This window comes from Lynx rufus, unplaced genomic scaffold (assembly GCF_022079265.1).
Source record: "Lynx rufus isolate CCGP_SWC_20201006 ecotype Redwood Valley unplaced genomic scaffold, mLynRuf1.p SCAF_2, whole genome shotgun sequence".
NCBI lineage: Eukaryota > Metazoa > Chordata > Mammalia > Carnivora > Felidae > Lynx > Lynx rufus.
In genome coordinates, this window is record NW_025814834.1 from 167,199,644 (window position 1) to 167,214,575 (window position 14,932).

The following is a 14,932-nucleotide window of genomic DNA, read 5'->3' on the forward strand; positions in this document are numbered from 1 at the left end:
TGATCCAGACTCAGTTATTTTACTTTCTAGAAAGGCTGAGAATATTCCATAATGAGTTGAAAGGTATAATAATGCCAATGCTAATTCTTTGTTTACTAAGTTACTCCAGTAACTGGTGCTGTATCTACCTATGCGACTGAATGGCTCTCCTTACATAAATGTTCAACACCAATGAGACTGGCAAATGATGTGGACAACATCCCCCTTTTCAATACTTAGCTTGCAAAGCTGGTAGGGCTGATGTATGTAATAAAGTACTGAGAGTTTAAAATAAAGAAAAAAGGTATCTGCATAAGTGCTGGAATGCAAGACCATATAGCCTGAACCCATAAATGTCTAATCTTGAAGTAAGTATCCTGTGGGACTGACTGCACCTAAAGTCAATTTGATGACATCCTCATTTCACTACCTGACATATTTTTCTTTCTTCCCCTATGCTTGCACTTTACAAGTTTGGCCCATGCTGCTCTAAGACTGAAAGCTATCAAGGTTTTTGTTTTTGTTTTTATCATCTTCTCAAGCTTTTTTTTTTTTTTTTTGCCTCCTTTAGAATCTTAATTCTATACAGACACCAGCCAAGTCGACTGTACTTTACTGAGAGCAAAATTGAAAAGGTATTTTGGGGCATGCAAAGTTAACAATATTATGAAAAATCTTCAATAAAGTAAGCCTACAAAGAACTTATGTTTAAGATCCAAACTTCAATTTCAGGAATAAAAACAAAGTCTTAATGTTTTCACTGGACCATTCTTCTCCTTAAAGAATTACTGTCCTCTTTTTTTGTTCACTAGAGTATATTAGGTATAGATAGGTCAGCTGACCTCTGGAACACAGAAATATCACCATCCCAAATACTTACAAAGAAATAAAGGTCTTATTTTCCATATGACATTAAAGGCTTTTTTGACTAGTAGTTTCCAGTCACCTAATAGGTTCTTATTTCTTAAAAAAGGGATTTCTGGAGGGTTGCTGCTGCTAGTTATTATTCCAGCTTACCATTCCAGGGGTCTCCTCCCATAGGTGATCCAGCATGGTTTGATCTGAATCTAGGCAGGAATGCTGGAAAACTCATACCCAAAATGTCCCTTTCAACCACAAAAACAATCTATTTTTTTTTTTACAATCCTAAACATACGTATCTACTCATTAGCATAATACATGCCTTTCACAGAATATGCCCTGTGCTGGAGGTAATCAGTTCATCTGGAAACAACATTAAGGAATATGATACATTTTTGACACCAATGCTACAACTCAAAGTATCTCTTATTAGTTTTATGTCTGAGGCCAAATACCAAAATGCAACAAGTTAATCAAGAGTAAACTAGTTAATGCACAACAAAATTAAGAAAAATAAACTCACAGGATTTATAAGCAACTATTTACAGAACATAAAATATACTATTAAATATGTAGTGAAACAAATTAAGTAGATACTACCCAATCACATTAAGAGGTATAAGAAGAACGTGGGGACAGACTATTTAGAACTCAGACTTAAATTAAGCCCATGTAAGCCCAGATACTTTCAACACCATCCTAGACAAGCCATCACACAAAACTTAGATGCTATCTTTAAGGAAACATGTAAAGCAAAGGTCCTTGTCATTTCTATTTGCTAAAAAATGTGCTAAAAAATTTCTAGGTATAAACCTAGAAATTCCTTAATTTCCTCCACTTAAACTATTGAGATTTTAATTTTGTGCATGCTAATTTCCCACAGAAACAATACAAGTAATTATGCAGTTCTTTTGGGTATACACGGACACTGTATTATTGATATTATCAATATGGAATGATAAATGGATCATATTACATACAATTGTCCAATTATAAAATTATAATGTATAATAAAGCTGATTTATTGAGATACTCTTCTAGAAAATTAAATCTTAATTAAAACCAAATTAAATATTAAGTATCTGATTTTAGACACTTGGGACTTAAACAAATGTAAAAAATATTTTAATTGTAAATAATGTCATGTTACAAATGTTTTAAAGTTTAAAAATTTAAAGACCCTCCTTTAAAACAATCTGTCCCAAGTTATGGAAAATAGTTTTAAACAATTCCATTATATATACACATCCTACACAAAAGTTGATTAACATATTTGTAAATCAGTCCAATTCTTAAAGTCATCTAACATCATGCACTGACAAGAGTCACTTAGTAAATGTATGCCAGAAAGTCTAGGCATGTTTATAATTCCCAAAAACTAACAGAGTAAAACATTCGTCAAAGAATGTTTAACATTAGAAAATAATTGATATAAGATGACCTGGGTTAACTAGCTTTTTATAAAAGAGAGAACATATATATCATTACTTACTTTATTAGCCTGAATCAAATGAAAATCTTTTCCATAGGCCTTTAGCCCTTGTTCAAAATTTCTACACTCTTCTTCTGTCCAAACAGATAATTCCTCTGACAAAAAGAGTAGGAAAACTGTTAAAGCAATATTCCCCCAAATAATGCACATGAACAGTTACAAATAAAAATGTAAGTTTCTAGTAACAATAAGGAAGTATTTTACTCCTGAGCTCTATTACCGATGACTGCAGAAGATAAAGTGACAAAGACTGTATTTAATAAAATTTTGGATGATTTGGTCCCTAATTCTCCAATTTCAACTTGGGCCACTTTCTCCTTTATGATCTAACTATACTACTACCTTTCAATTCCTTAAATTCACTATGTTCTTTCTAACTTTAGACTTTGTGGTGCTGTTTCCCTTTGTCTATACTTATTTCCTGCCTCATCCTTCTCACCTAATTCGCTTATATCCCAGCAAAAATACCACTTTGTTCTATAAGCTTTCCCTAACAAGCTTCACCATTCCCCAAATTAGGTCAAGTCCTACTGCAATAAATTTGAATTGAACCCTCTAATTCTTGGAAGAACGCATAACTGTTTTTCAGCTTCCCACCTAGGCTCTAAGCGCAATGAGAGCAGGGACTTCATGATGTCCTCAGAACTTGCCTTCCAATTTTTGTTGAATGAATGAATATCTTCCATTTGTTATGTGATAATATATAGTGTTCTTAGTGAAGCAGAGTGGGAGCCAGTTAGAATAAAAAAAAAAAAACCCAAAACCTGGACTGATTTTAATTATGGCTTCATTATTTATAAATTATGTTTACCTCAGCAAAGGTACTTCAATTCAGAGACCTTAGTCTCAACAGTTTGAAATTAAAGTAACTGTCACATTCCATAGCTCACAGGGCTATTAAACAAGATCAAAAAAGAAAATATTTATTAAAAATGCTTCAAGGGCACCTGGGTGGCTCAGCTGGTTAAGCATCCGACTCTTGACTTCAGCTAAGGTCATGATCTCAAGGTCTGTGTAACTGAGCCCTGTGTTGTGCTCTGTGCTGGCAGTGCAGAGCCTGCTTGGAATGTTCTCCTTCCTTCTCTCTCTGCCCCTCCCGCATGCGTGCATGCATGCATGCATGCTCTCTCTCTCTCTCAAAATCAATACATAGAAAGTATTTTTAACAATGCCCTGAAATTAAAAGACATTATGTGTTTTTTAATGGCCTTATTTTCCCATAAAGAACCAGACTTAATCCCATTTCCCATAATGCTTGTGTTAGACACAAGTTACGTGATATGTTACAAGTTATTTGTTATTCAGCAAATACTGAATTCAGAAAGATCAGTATTACTAAACCTAGGATATACCTATGTAGACTGAAGATCTTAAGTTCTAAATTTCTGCTAAGTCATGAAAACAAATAAAAATGTATTATTTACCTCTAGCCGCTTTTACATTAAATCTTAATCTTCTCAGTGCTTCTTCTGTGTCAAAATTGCATTTAACCAATTCATATAATGCCTAGAAAAATAAAAGGCTTCAATATGTGACCCAGAGTATGAATAATTCACGGCTACAATTTCTTACGAAAGTAAAAGCTTTTCCTGAATCCAGTGTGTGTGTTCATCATTTCTGAAGGACAAGTAATTCCAGTAAATACAACACAGAATTCTAAAGAAAACACTGAAGAAAAACAAATTCTGGGCACCTGGGTGGCTCAGTCAGTTGAGCATCCGACTTTGGCTCAGGTCACGATCTCACAGTTTGTGGGTTCTAGCCCCATGCTGGGCTCTGTGCTGACAGCTCAGAGCCTGGAGCCTGCTTCAGACTTTGCGTTTCTCCCTCTCTCTCTATCTCTCCCTCCCACCCCACTCACGCTCTCTCTCAAAAATAAACAAACATTAAAAAAGAAAAAAAAAAAAACAAATTCCATCCTGATTAATTAACACTTTTGAATACACTGAAAATGGTAAGCAAATACTCTAACTTGGCAGCCATAATATCTCAGAAATTTAAAAATGAAAAGAAACTATTTTATAAAAATCACAAATCCTTTCTTTTTGGCTTTTTGCAGCTCCTATTCTAATTTAAAATGAGAAAAGAAAAGCATTGATTTAAAAAAGGTAAAAAAAAAAAATTGCTGTCATTAGGTTCACTTGTAGGCAACTTGTCTACCATATCCCTAAAACATTATCCCAGATAGTATTCCTAAGTTGATGATATCCACAAGCTCTTAGGAATATCCAAAGGAACTCCAAAATTTTGAAAAAAAGTATATACAGGCAAAATGGTATCATTTTTATTTTAGCTGAAATTACACTAATGAAGTAACCTTAGCTATCGCTGATTCCCTATTGATGACATTATAGGAATTTTGGTGGATATCTTAATAAGAGTGAGTGTGACAGCATTTGCATCTATAGATGTAAATGGTTAATTTACTTGGGGAAAGTTGTAAGTTATTTCTCCTTTTAAACTGAAGAACACACGATGTTACATTAGTTTCAGGTGTACAACACAGTGATTGGACAACTGTACACATTGTGCTATGCTCACAAGTGTCCCCATATAGTATTATTGACTATATTCCCTATACTGTACCTTTCATCCCTGTGACTCATTTATCCCATAATGTAAGTTACTTCTTACTCATGTACCTGTTCATTGTCTTTTATGTGAGATCCTTCAGGAATTGCTTCTACACCTTTCTCATCACCTGTTCTTCTAGATGCATCCTTAAGAAATACAATCACTTTATCTTCTGGTAAGTACTCAGGGTCCCACAGGAGCTGATCATCATTTTCATATACTAAATTAGTAAAACATAGAAGTTAAAAATAAAATGCCAAATCTTGTTAAGAGTTTGTGTTAAAACACTAACATTAAACAAATAATTCACACTTATAAGCCAACATGTTGAGAATTGAGAGGTACAGCATGGTCCTAGGACTTGCCTAACTTCATTCTTGTTCTTGGATCATATTTTATGGCCTAAGTGATTTAAACAATTTTATAACTGTTTCATAGCCAAGCTAAGATGACTTAGCTTGAGTTTACTCAAGTCCAAGCTCTCTTGGTTTGAATAGCATCACCACCATTTACTACCTATATGACCTTGGGCAAGTTACTTCTCTTCTCTCTGCATCATCTGTGAAATGGGGATAACAACATTATCATATTGGGTTGTAAAGATTTAAAGTACTCTAAAACAATTCTGGCACATTATTAAGGTTCAATGGATGTTAGCTACAACTATTATTTTTGAAATGAGAGGTCTAAAAGAATGCTCACCAAATGTTAACACTGCTTATTTCTTGGTGGTAAGGTTTGGGGTAATTTTTTCTTTTATGTATTTTTCTATGAAGTTTGAAAATATAATGAACATAAATCATTTTCATAAAACAAGAGTCTTTCCGTTTTTAAAAAAAGCATTTCACTTTCATCAGAATTTCCATTATAGTAAGACTAAAGCCTAAATCTCATCACAATTTAAAAAGTGGAAGGAAAGGAGGAAAAACCTAAGATGAGAGCCCTGTGCAAATGTAACTGACAAGAAGATGGAACACAGACAAAAAAAAACAAGGAAGAATCAAAAGAGAAAAAGTAACAAATGTGACACCATCACTGCTAGGGGAAGAAAATGCTTCAAGGAGTGCTAGACTGGTTAAATGCTTTTCAATGAACAGTGTAACAACTGAAAAAGGTACAATGGGCTTACTAACAAGGAGGGTAATGTTTTAAGAGCCATTTCTGTGCAGAAATGGAAGCTGAGGCCCCACTAGAGAGGACTGAAGAGTAAATGGAAGGGAAAGAAATAAAGCAGGGACTCTTGAAAAAGTTTGGTTTTAAGAGAGGAGAGACAGGTACAGCCGGAGGGGAGGTAGAGCTGAAGAAAGTTTTTGGTTTTATTGGTTTTTAAACATAAGAGACAATCATTTAAATGCCAGTAGGAAGGAACCAGCTAAAGAAAAACTCTGTATTTAAGAGACAGAGGATAACCAACAGTGTCAAAGTTCCTTGTGTTATTTAACAAAAAAAAAAAAAAAAAAAAGGAATTAACAGCAGGGTGTCTGGGTGGCTCTGTTGGTTAAGCGTCCAACTTTGGCTCAGGTCATGATCTCACGGTTCGTGAGTTCGAGCCCCATGTCGGGCCCTGTGCTGAGAGTTCAGAGACTGGAGCCTGCTTCAGATTCTGTGTCTCCCTCCCTCTCTGCCCTTCTCCTGCTCGCTCTCTCTCAAAAATAAACATAAAAAAAAAATTTTTTTAAAGAAAGGAATTAACAGCTAATTAAGCATCTCCTATGTATGAGGCATTATGTTGGGTGTTTTCATACAAATTACCTTGTCTCACTCTGCACCTCCACTACACACATACACTTTAAAATATCGTTCTACTTTTCTGCTTCCCAAAATAGATACTCTTCTTTAAAGTACAAGGATAGGGGCGCCAGGGTGGCTCAGTCGGTTAAGCGGCCCACTTCGGCTCAGGTCATGATCTCACGGTCCGTGAGTTCAAGCCCCGAGTCGGGCTCTGTGCTGACAGCTCAGAGCCTGAAGCCTGTTTCGGATTCTGTGTCTCCCTCTCTCTCTGATCCTCCCCCATTCATGCTGTCTCTCCCTGTCTCAAAAATAAACGTTAAAAAAAAAATTAAAAAAAATAAAGTATAAGGATAATCTCTAGAAAATTTTCCTTAGTAAACCTCATTCCTTCTCTAGCCTGCTGGTATAATCTTAGTGAAACTCTAAATTGTAAATACAATAAAACTACCATCACAAAGTGAATCTGGATATACGACTACTGATTTTTGTTGTCTGCTTAGCCTCTGTTCACTGAAGCAGGAAGTGGGGAAGACTACAGTTTTCATGTTCCTGAGACTGATGGATGGAGGGTGGACAAGGCCTTACAAGAAGTCCTAAGAAAGATGGAAGGTGGTGCGTCCCTGAGTCCCCAGTGTTCTCCCACTTAAATACGCCCATAGTGGGCCTATGAAACAAGCACAGGTGACCTGAAAGATACTTCTGGAATCATTCTGTTAAGTTGCAAATTGCCACAGGATACAGAGATGTCCTGTCTAAGCTGAGTACACAAACATCACCAGATGGCGCCAAATGACAAGCCAGACCCCTAGAACTGTGACAAGACAGCTAGACAGGCTGACCCTGAGAATACAACACCTCATTTTATACAGTGACAACATACTAAAAAATAACCACAGATGAGAACAATCAGCATTTCCACAGAGAATAAATCACACTGTCTACTGGTTCCAGAAACAGACCAAATTATTTTCCACTTAAGTTTACACTCCAAATAAAATATGACTTTTGACCCTGATCTAAATAAAACAGGCAAAAACAGCTAACTTTTGTTAAATGTCTGCTGCAGAACAAAATGCCAAGAGTTCAGAAAATCAAAAATCCACCACTACGATAAAACACAGGATAAAATACAGAAGAGAAATAACATCTCTTGTTGTGTAAATCAACTACCAAGCCTAGATGTTAGAATTTTTAAAAAAGCAACCACAAATATATCCACTTTATATTATGGGAGATATAATTCACATGTGATTATAAGTAAACGAAAACATTCTGAAGGCAGGAACACACCTAGTATACTCAAGTTACCCAGGAAAGGGCTTATTATGGAATTTTAAGTAACAAATCAAGCTCAAATAAAATGGGTTGTCACAATAAGTTAACAAAGTTCAGTGTGTGTGGTGGTGGTTGGGAGGGTATGTAGAAAGTCCAGAAACCACCACCACAAATCTGGGAAATTAATCCCCCATGAATAAATTTATATTTATTCACTTTCAGTTTTCGTAAGAAGTGTTATTCTGTTTTTTAATGCCGAAGTAAAAATTCAATGTAATCAATGTATCATGAGGATGAAAATGCCAGCCCATAATCAGCTATGGTATAATGAGGTTTACCCCATGTTCTTAAAAGGACACACTGTGATTAATGACATAAATTTTAAGTTGTTTAGCTGAGCCTTTCCTATATGTACAGGCTAAATGAACTGCCTTTTCAACATTATCATCAACTAAGGATAATAATGCATGTGTACATTTTTTAGTAAGTAACTTCAGAATCAATAATATGTCAAATGTTCATTAGAAACAAAGATTCATGCAGTCTTTTGCTATTCACTGCTTCCAAACTCCTAGCCATCATTTCCTTACTCTAAAACTCATGTCATGCAAGCATGAAAATTAGACTGGGAAGTAGGTATCTTGGCTCCTTTCTCTTAACCCTTTTCCCCCTAAGTAGCCCAACTAATTCTAATCAACCTAGTCCAGGGTTCTCAATCTCAGCAGTACTGACACTTGGGCAGATAATTCTTAGTAGGGGGAGGCGGTGGCAGTCCTCTGTGTATGTTCCAAGGTGGTCAGCGGCATTCAATTCAGTCTTATCACAAAAGGTGCAGTGTTCATTCAGTTTAGTATATGGAAGAAACAATAAAATACGTAACTGAAAAATCATGCTTTTCATTTCTACAACACATCTTTGGGAATTAAATCCTTTCCATTTGAGTGAGGCTGACATCACACCCTGGAGCCCCAAGAACAAATAAATGAGCCAGGGCAAACCAGAAGAGTCACTCTTCTCTCTGGTCACAGTAATTACTTCTGGCTGAGTATGACTCAAACAAAGTTAACAGATTCTCTCTAGGACTTTTGCTGGAGCGAAGGTGGATACAGAAGTTTTCATCTGTGCTGGTTCTCTGGCTACAGGGACAGTGTAAAGCGTAAGCCAGGAGCTCCCAGCAGCCATCTTAGCCTGTCTTGTAATAAAGGAAAGAGGGAAAGGAGAGGGACAGCTGATATCAGAAGAACCCCCAAATCCAGTTTTATCTGAAGCCAGGCCACCCAGAACTTTCCAGTTAAGCAATCAGGTAAATTCTTTTTTGCTGAAGCTAACTGAAGAGGGTTTTTGCCAATTGTAAGTAAAACAGCATGAACTGATGGTTTCTGAAAATCTGAAAAATAAAACCTAAATGTAATGAGTAAGATTAATCATCCATTGAATACTAATGTCACTCACTGAGTACTTACAATGTATATGCTGTTAAGGCTACCTGTGAAAATATCCTTTGTAAATCCTCATGATAGGCTCTGTAAATAAATGCTCTTTTACAGCTATTTTATACTGAGGAGAAAAGGAAGTAAACATGTCCAAGGCCAAATGCCTACATACTGATCAAAGTTTACTGACTCCGTATTGGCTTTGTCAACGTTATTCTGCACCCACCTAATACCTCAGCCACCAAATGTTTACTAAGTGCCTATGTAACAGAATCATACCAGGTATTAAGGATGCAAAAAATAAACAAATGATTACAGTACACTGCACTGAGTAAACTGCTAATTTACATAAATTTAAGAAAATTGTAATAGTGTAGTTGAGATTATATAACAACAGATACAGGTTCAAAGAGGAATTTAACGTGACTGTAACAAATCTTGTTTATGTAACTGAAACAGAAGTGATAACTGAGGGGCACCTGGGTGGCTCAGCTGGTTAAGCTTGTCAACTCAGTTTCAGCTCAGGTCATGATCCCACAGTTTGTGAGATTCTCTATCTCTCTGCCCCTCCCTACTTGTGTGCGTGCTCTCTCTCAAAAATAAATACTCAGAAATTAGAAGAAAAAAAAAGAAATGATAGCTGATGAGGAATATATATGCTGCATGGAGTCTAGTAAAAAAGAAATCAGGTATCAGAGAGAAAAAAAATCATCAGTATCTCTCCAGGATACTCAGTAATAGGGTTTCCTTGTATCAATGAAAAAATTCTAATCCATTTATCAAATAATTCCTACAGTGAAGGTATCAAGGTATCAAAGTTTTGTGGCATTTTTTTTAATCAAAATCACTCCAACCAAATGTTCTCCCTCTTGAATGTGTGCTCACCAAGCCAATGAAAAATATCTTGCAAACTTTTTCCTAGAAGGAACAGAATGCACTAATCTTCAGTATCCCTTTAACAGTTTTTTCCTAACAATGCAATTTACCTAAGTTTCACATGAGTTTGGTTTGTGTGCACAGGGTACCCTAAGTGGTGACAAATTCTGGGTAATATGACATTAGTATGAATTACTAGAAATACAAAACTGAGGAAAGAACCTATACTACAGTGACCCCTCTAAAGCAGAATCCCCTTGCTAAATCTAGTCGGATCCTCACACCATCTACAATGCTTGAATTCTCATGGTGAGTAAAATGTGTAAATCGTATCTGTTCCGGGAAAAAATAATTATGCATAATTGCTTTCTAAAATTACAATAAAATTGAAAGCATCAAACCCAAATTTAAAACAACGAAAGTTAAAGATCATTTATTTTCTATATCGGACAATACAAACATGTTAAAACATAAAACATATTAAGAGCTAATTAAAACTACCTTTAAGCCCTAACACTAACCTGCCATATGTAAAACCAAAATATTTTCCTACCCACCTACAAAATACGAAATTTTCTGACAGACACTACTATTTTTCATAGTCAAAACTTAAAAAATAAATAAATTAGAACAAAGGTCTAACTTTCAGCTCTTTAGTTGGAGAAAGAACTCAATGGTGAACATGTGCTAATCATTATATAGTACATAAGCAAAGCATAACATTTAAAATTCAGTTACAAAAATAAATACAAATGTCAATGGTTCACTTATTTTTGCACACAACTCCAATGTATTCACAAAACTATGTATAGAATCTTACTATATAACAAAGTCACTCCATATTGTACTTTTAATGTTCCTGTATATTGCAGGAATTAACTTGAAAGTAAGTACAAGCTATTGCTGGTATGTTAAAACATTTTTGCTGTCACTAGAATTTACTGGCCTGTGGTGTTCTCTTAACTGCCTCTACCTACTGCTTGCCCTGAAAGCAGGTGCATTATAAAGGAAGTTTCTGGAGAGAACACTAAAAGGAAAACAAAGGTCTTCTGCAACTCCAAAAGGCTCTGCATATGTAAGCTGAAATGTGAAGACAACAACTGAAATAAAAGAAATGAACAAAGATTTCTAACACTGAGTGATGCCATACTATACATGAACTCATTAAAAACACACCCACAACATTCTTTCTGGAACTCACCCAAACTGAATAATCTAAAACAGACTTAAGACCTCAAGCATTTTATGTTACTGGAAGTTTAAGTACTTACGACTTGGAATTTTTATATAAAATGATAGAAAAAAATCATGTAAAATTTAAGTATACAAGTTGTTTTCCCAAATTATTTTACAAATAAACAAATATTAAAGTACTCAATTTTAGTGATATTAAAAGTTTCAAAGCTTACCATTAAGCTTTTTAGGTCATTATATACTTAAGTCTTTTTAAACCTAACAGCTTCCACTGACATAAAACAACCTATTATATTTAATTTATACAGGTTATAAAGGATTTATCCAGGGAAATTAAAATATGAAAAACAAAATTAAAAGTTGAGATGTTTTAAGTCACTCAGTATGAAAAGGCATTCAATTTTTTCTAAGAACAAAACTGGAAAAACAAACATTTTCTTCTTACAGAGATAATGAAGGGTCTTCTTTCATAAATCAATGGGGTAACAAACTGTCCTGGTCTCATTCCATTATAAAATAACAGTTCATCACTTCAAAAGCATAAATTCAAGCTATGTAACTTTACTAATTAACCCACCTTTTTCATTTTCTTTGTATCTACAAATGCCAACTGGAATCTCTGCTTGAAACATGGAGCCCACCATAATCTCCTATTTTAGAAATAACATAACACATTAGTAAGATCTAGTAACACAGATTTTATATCCATTTTCTAACTTTACCATCTTCCTAGGTAAACTGTTCATGGTTTCTCTGTCATAAAAGATACAACCAATTAACTACCTCAGAGGAGTATTGTGAGGATGAATGAGTTAATAATAAAGAGCTTGGGTATAATTGGATGAAAATATTAGTAATAATAATGGGGTGTAATGCAATATACACAGTGTATACAAACTACTTCAAAATATGGAGAAAAAGAAGTAAAAATGAGTTCTTATAATTCAAACTGCAAACACTCTGAAAAACAGAAAAGCAAATTCAGATATATTAAGGTATTTACACTGTAAACTATGGTCCCTGGATCAGCACCATCAGAGTCACTTGGGAAACTGTTAGATATGCAAATGCTCAGCTCTTACCTGAGCCCTACTAACTAGAAACTCTGGGGATGGGACCCAGCAAGCTGCTGTGCAGGTGATTCTGACATACACTCTTATCTGAGAACCACAGATTCAAGGTAAAGAAAAACGGGTTTGTATAAAGCTCTGTAGAGGTCAAATGGATGAAAGCCCACATGGATAAGCAGGTTAGTGACTGACTTTCACAAAACAATACAAAATGAAAAAAGTAACCTCCCCAAAACAAAATTAAATCTTACTTTAGGAAATTTAGTCATCAAATCTATGTAAAATCACAGGTTAGGGGAAGCTGGCTGTTCAGAAAGATAACTGGAGATCATCACCGATGAGATTACAAAACAGAGGGACCAAGATTATAGACCCTCCTTTATCTGGTGGCTAAATGTTAAGACTGAATCTACTGCATTTTCAAAATGAAGATGTAGGCAGAAAAGGTACAAGTTTCAGGTGACAGTTTACCAGTTTAAATAACAGTTGAAATAACTCTTAGGATTTGAAAAAATTCCTCTTATTGTCAACCCATTGATACCATGATCTCATTTTTTCTAGTATAACTTCAAAGACATACTCTATGCAATTAATTTTTTGCTAAACCTGCATAGGAAAACCAGTCAATTTTCTAAGAAGAATTCACATACAAGTTTTCTCTACTCTTACAGGTGAATTTTATGTCTTTGATTATAAAAAAAGAGTACCCTACTATCACTTCTTGGGCCTCTTTTAACTTTACTCATCAATGCTTACCAGAGAATAGACAGTCAAGTTATCAACCTTCCCTGTCTCGGGCACTTCTAAAAATATTAATGCCTGGATCCATTCCAGACCAACTAAATTGTAATCTCTGGAAAAAGGCCCTGGTAATCAGTATTTAAAAGTTCTCCAAATGATTCTAAACATGGAGCCACGTTTGAGAACTTCTGGACTAGTGTAAAAATAAGACGACCTCTTTTCCCTATTGAGTTCAGAACACGTTTTTACATGCTAATCTGTAGGGAAGGGAAATAGCACTTAGGAGCATTATGTACCAGGTACCTTATGTGTAATTTTCATTAAATCCTGTGTAATTTTCATTAAATTCTCACCAACTTCAACAAGGCTAAAATTTTTATTTCTGTATTTATGTGAGATGAAACTCAAAACAATTAAGTTCCTCAGGAATGCACTCTTAAGTTCTAGGGCTGTAACTTGGACTCAAATTTGATTTCAAAGCTGTCTCCTCTGTCCCAATTCCTAGAAAAATTTAGTGTCTTACAAGCCTTAGAAGATGATTCAGAATCTTGAAAATTTTTACTACAACAGTCTAAATCATTCTAAAATAAAACAGTCTGGATTTACTGTGGCCTGTTTTATTACGTAATTTCCTGAGGAAGAGAATACTGCCCCATGTTGTCCCTCTTTTAAGCTTTTGTTCCTTCACTAAAAAAAAAAAAATAATAATTCAACACTTACTCAAATACTCTACTGCACACTTCAGACATAAAAACAATTTAAGTTGGAGAAAAGAGATATAAATTTGAATATATGGTAGAAAGTAGTAGTTTAAGGTGACTTTCAAGGTTTTTAGTTTTCATAATTTCTGCATGGTGTAGGAGTCAGAAAAAACTGGATTGAAGAACATTTGCCCAAATAGGTCACATAAATAGTAAGTAACTTTTGTGATCCTTGTTTTCTGTCTTCAGCCCCATCTTTCATTCATCTTTCACTCAAATTAATACATACTGCACTGAGCTAAACTTCCCTTACCATTCTAACTCACAATGGTATCGCTGTCTTCTAAACAGCTCCTTGGAAACCCAGAAATGGACCAACTGTGGCTGAAGCCCACAATACCTGGGAGCCCACTCCAAGTTCATTTGAATACTTCATTCTTCCTAATAGAAACTCTTTAAGTATAAGATGTTCTCTTATTTTAATTACCAAGGTGTCAGCTCTTTAAGTCTGCTCCAAGCATCCCAAACCAAAAAACTTTAAACTTAAAAAAAGCAAACAAAAAAACAAAGCCACAAGAAGACTCAAAACTATTAACTAATTAAATAATTAAACAATCATGACTTAAAAAGTATAGCCAGTCCACTGATTTTGATGTTTAGAGCTATTCTGCTTCCAAAGAAATGATTGTTTATGCACTAAATTTAAAATCAGACCTAGGAAAAAGAACAGCAAAAAATGCTCAATGTAATTTTTAGCAGCAAAACACAGTGATATGTCTCAGTAAGAATGACATCATTTCGGGGCACCTGAGCTCGGTTGGTTGAGCATCCAGCACTTGATTTTGGCTCAGGTCATGATCTCACAGTTCAGAAGACTGTGCCCCATGTCTCTGTGTTGAAAGCTGCTTGGGATTCCCTCTGTCCCTCCCCCTGGCATGCACAGGCTCTCTCAAAATAAACATTAAAGGAAAAAAAAAAAAAAAGAGGGGTGCCTGGGTCGCTCGG

At 35.2% G+C, this 14,932-nt stretch overlaps 1 protein-coding gene across 4 annotated transcripts in view; it reads right to left on the reverse strand.

Annotated features, from left to right (window-relative positions):
• The window catches only part of MIER1 (MIER1 transcriptional regulator), a 60,094-nt gene that overhangs the window by 10,433 nt on the left and 34,729 nt on the right, over positions 1–14,932 (reverse strand). For all 4 annotated transcript variants that reach the window (XM_047082705.1, XM_047082702.1, XM_047082703.1 and 1 more), the window contains 4 exons: positions 11,993–12,065; positions 4,975–5,126; positions 3,757–3,838; positions 2,333–2,427 (listed from right to left, as the gene is read on the reverse strand). In XM_047082705.1, the coding sequence (XP_046938661.1) occupies positions 2,333–2,427; positions 3,757–3,838; positions 4,975–5,126; positions 11,993–12,065 (402 nt within the window). The remainder of the gene's footprint in view (positions 1–2,332; positions 2,428–3,756; positions 3,839–4,974; positions 5,127–11,992; positions 12,066–14,932) is intronic.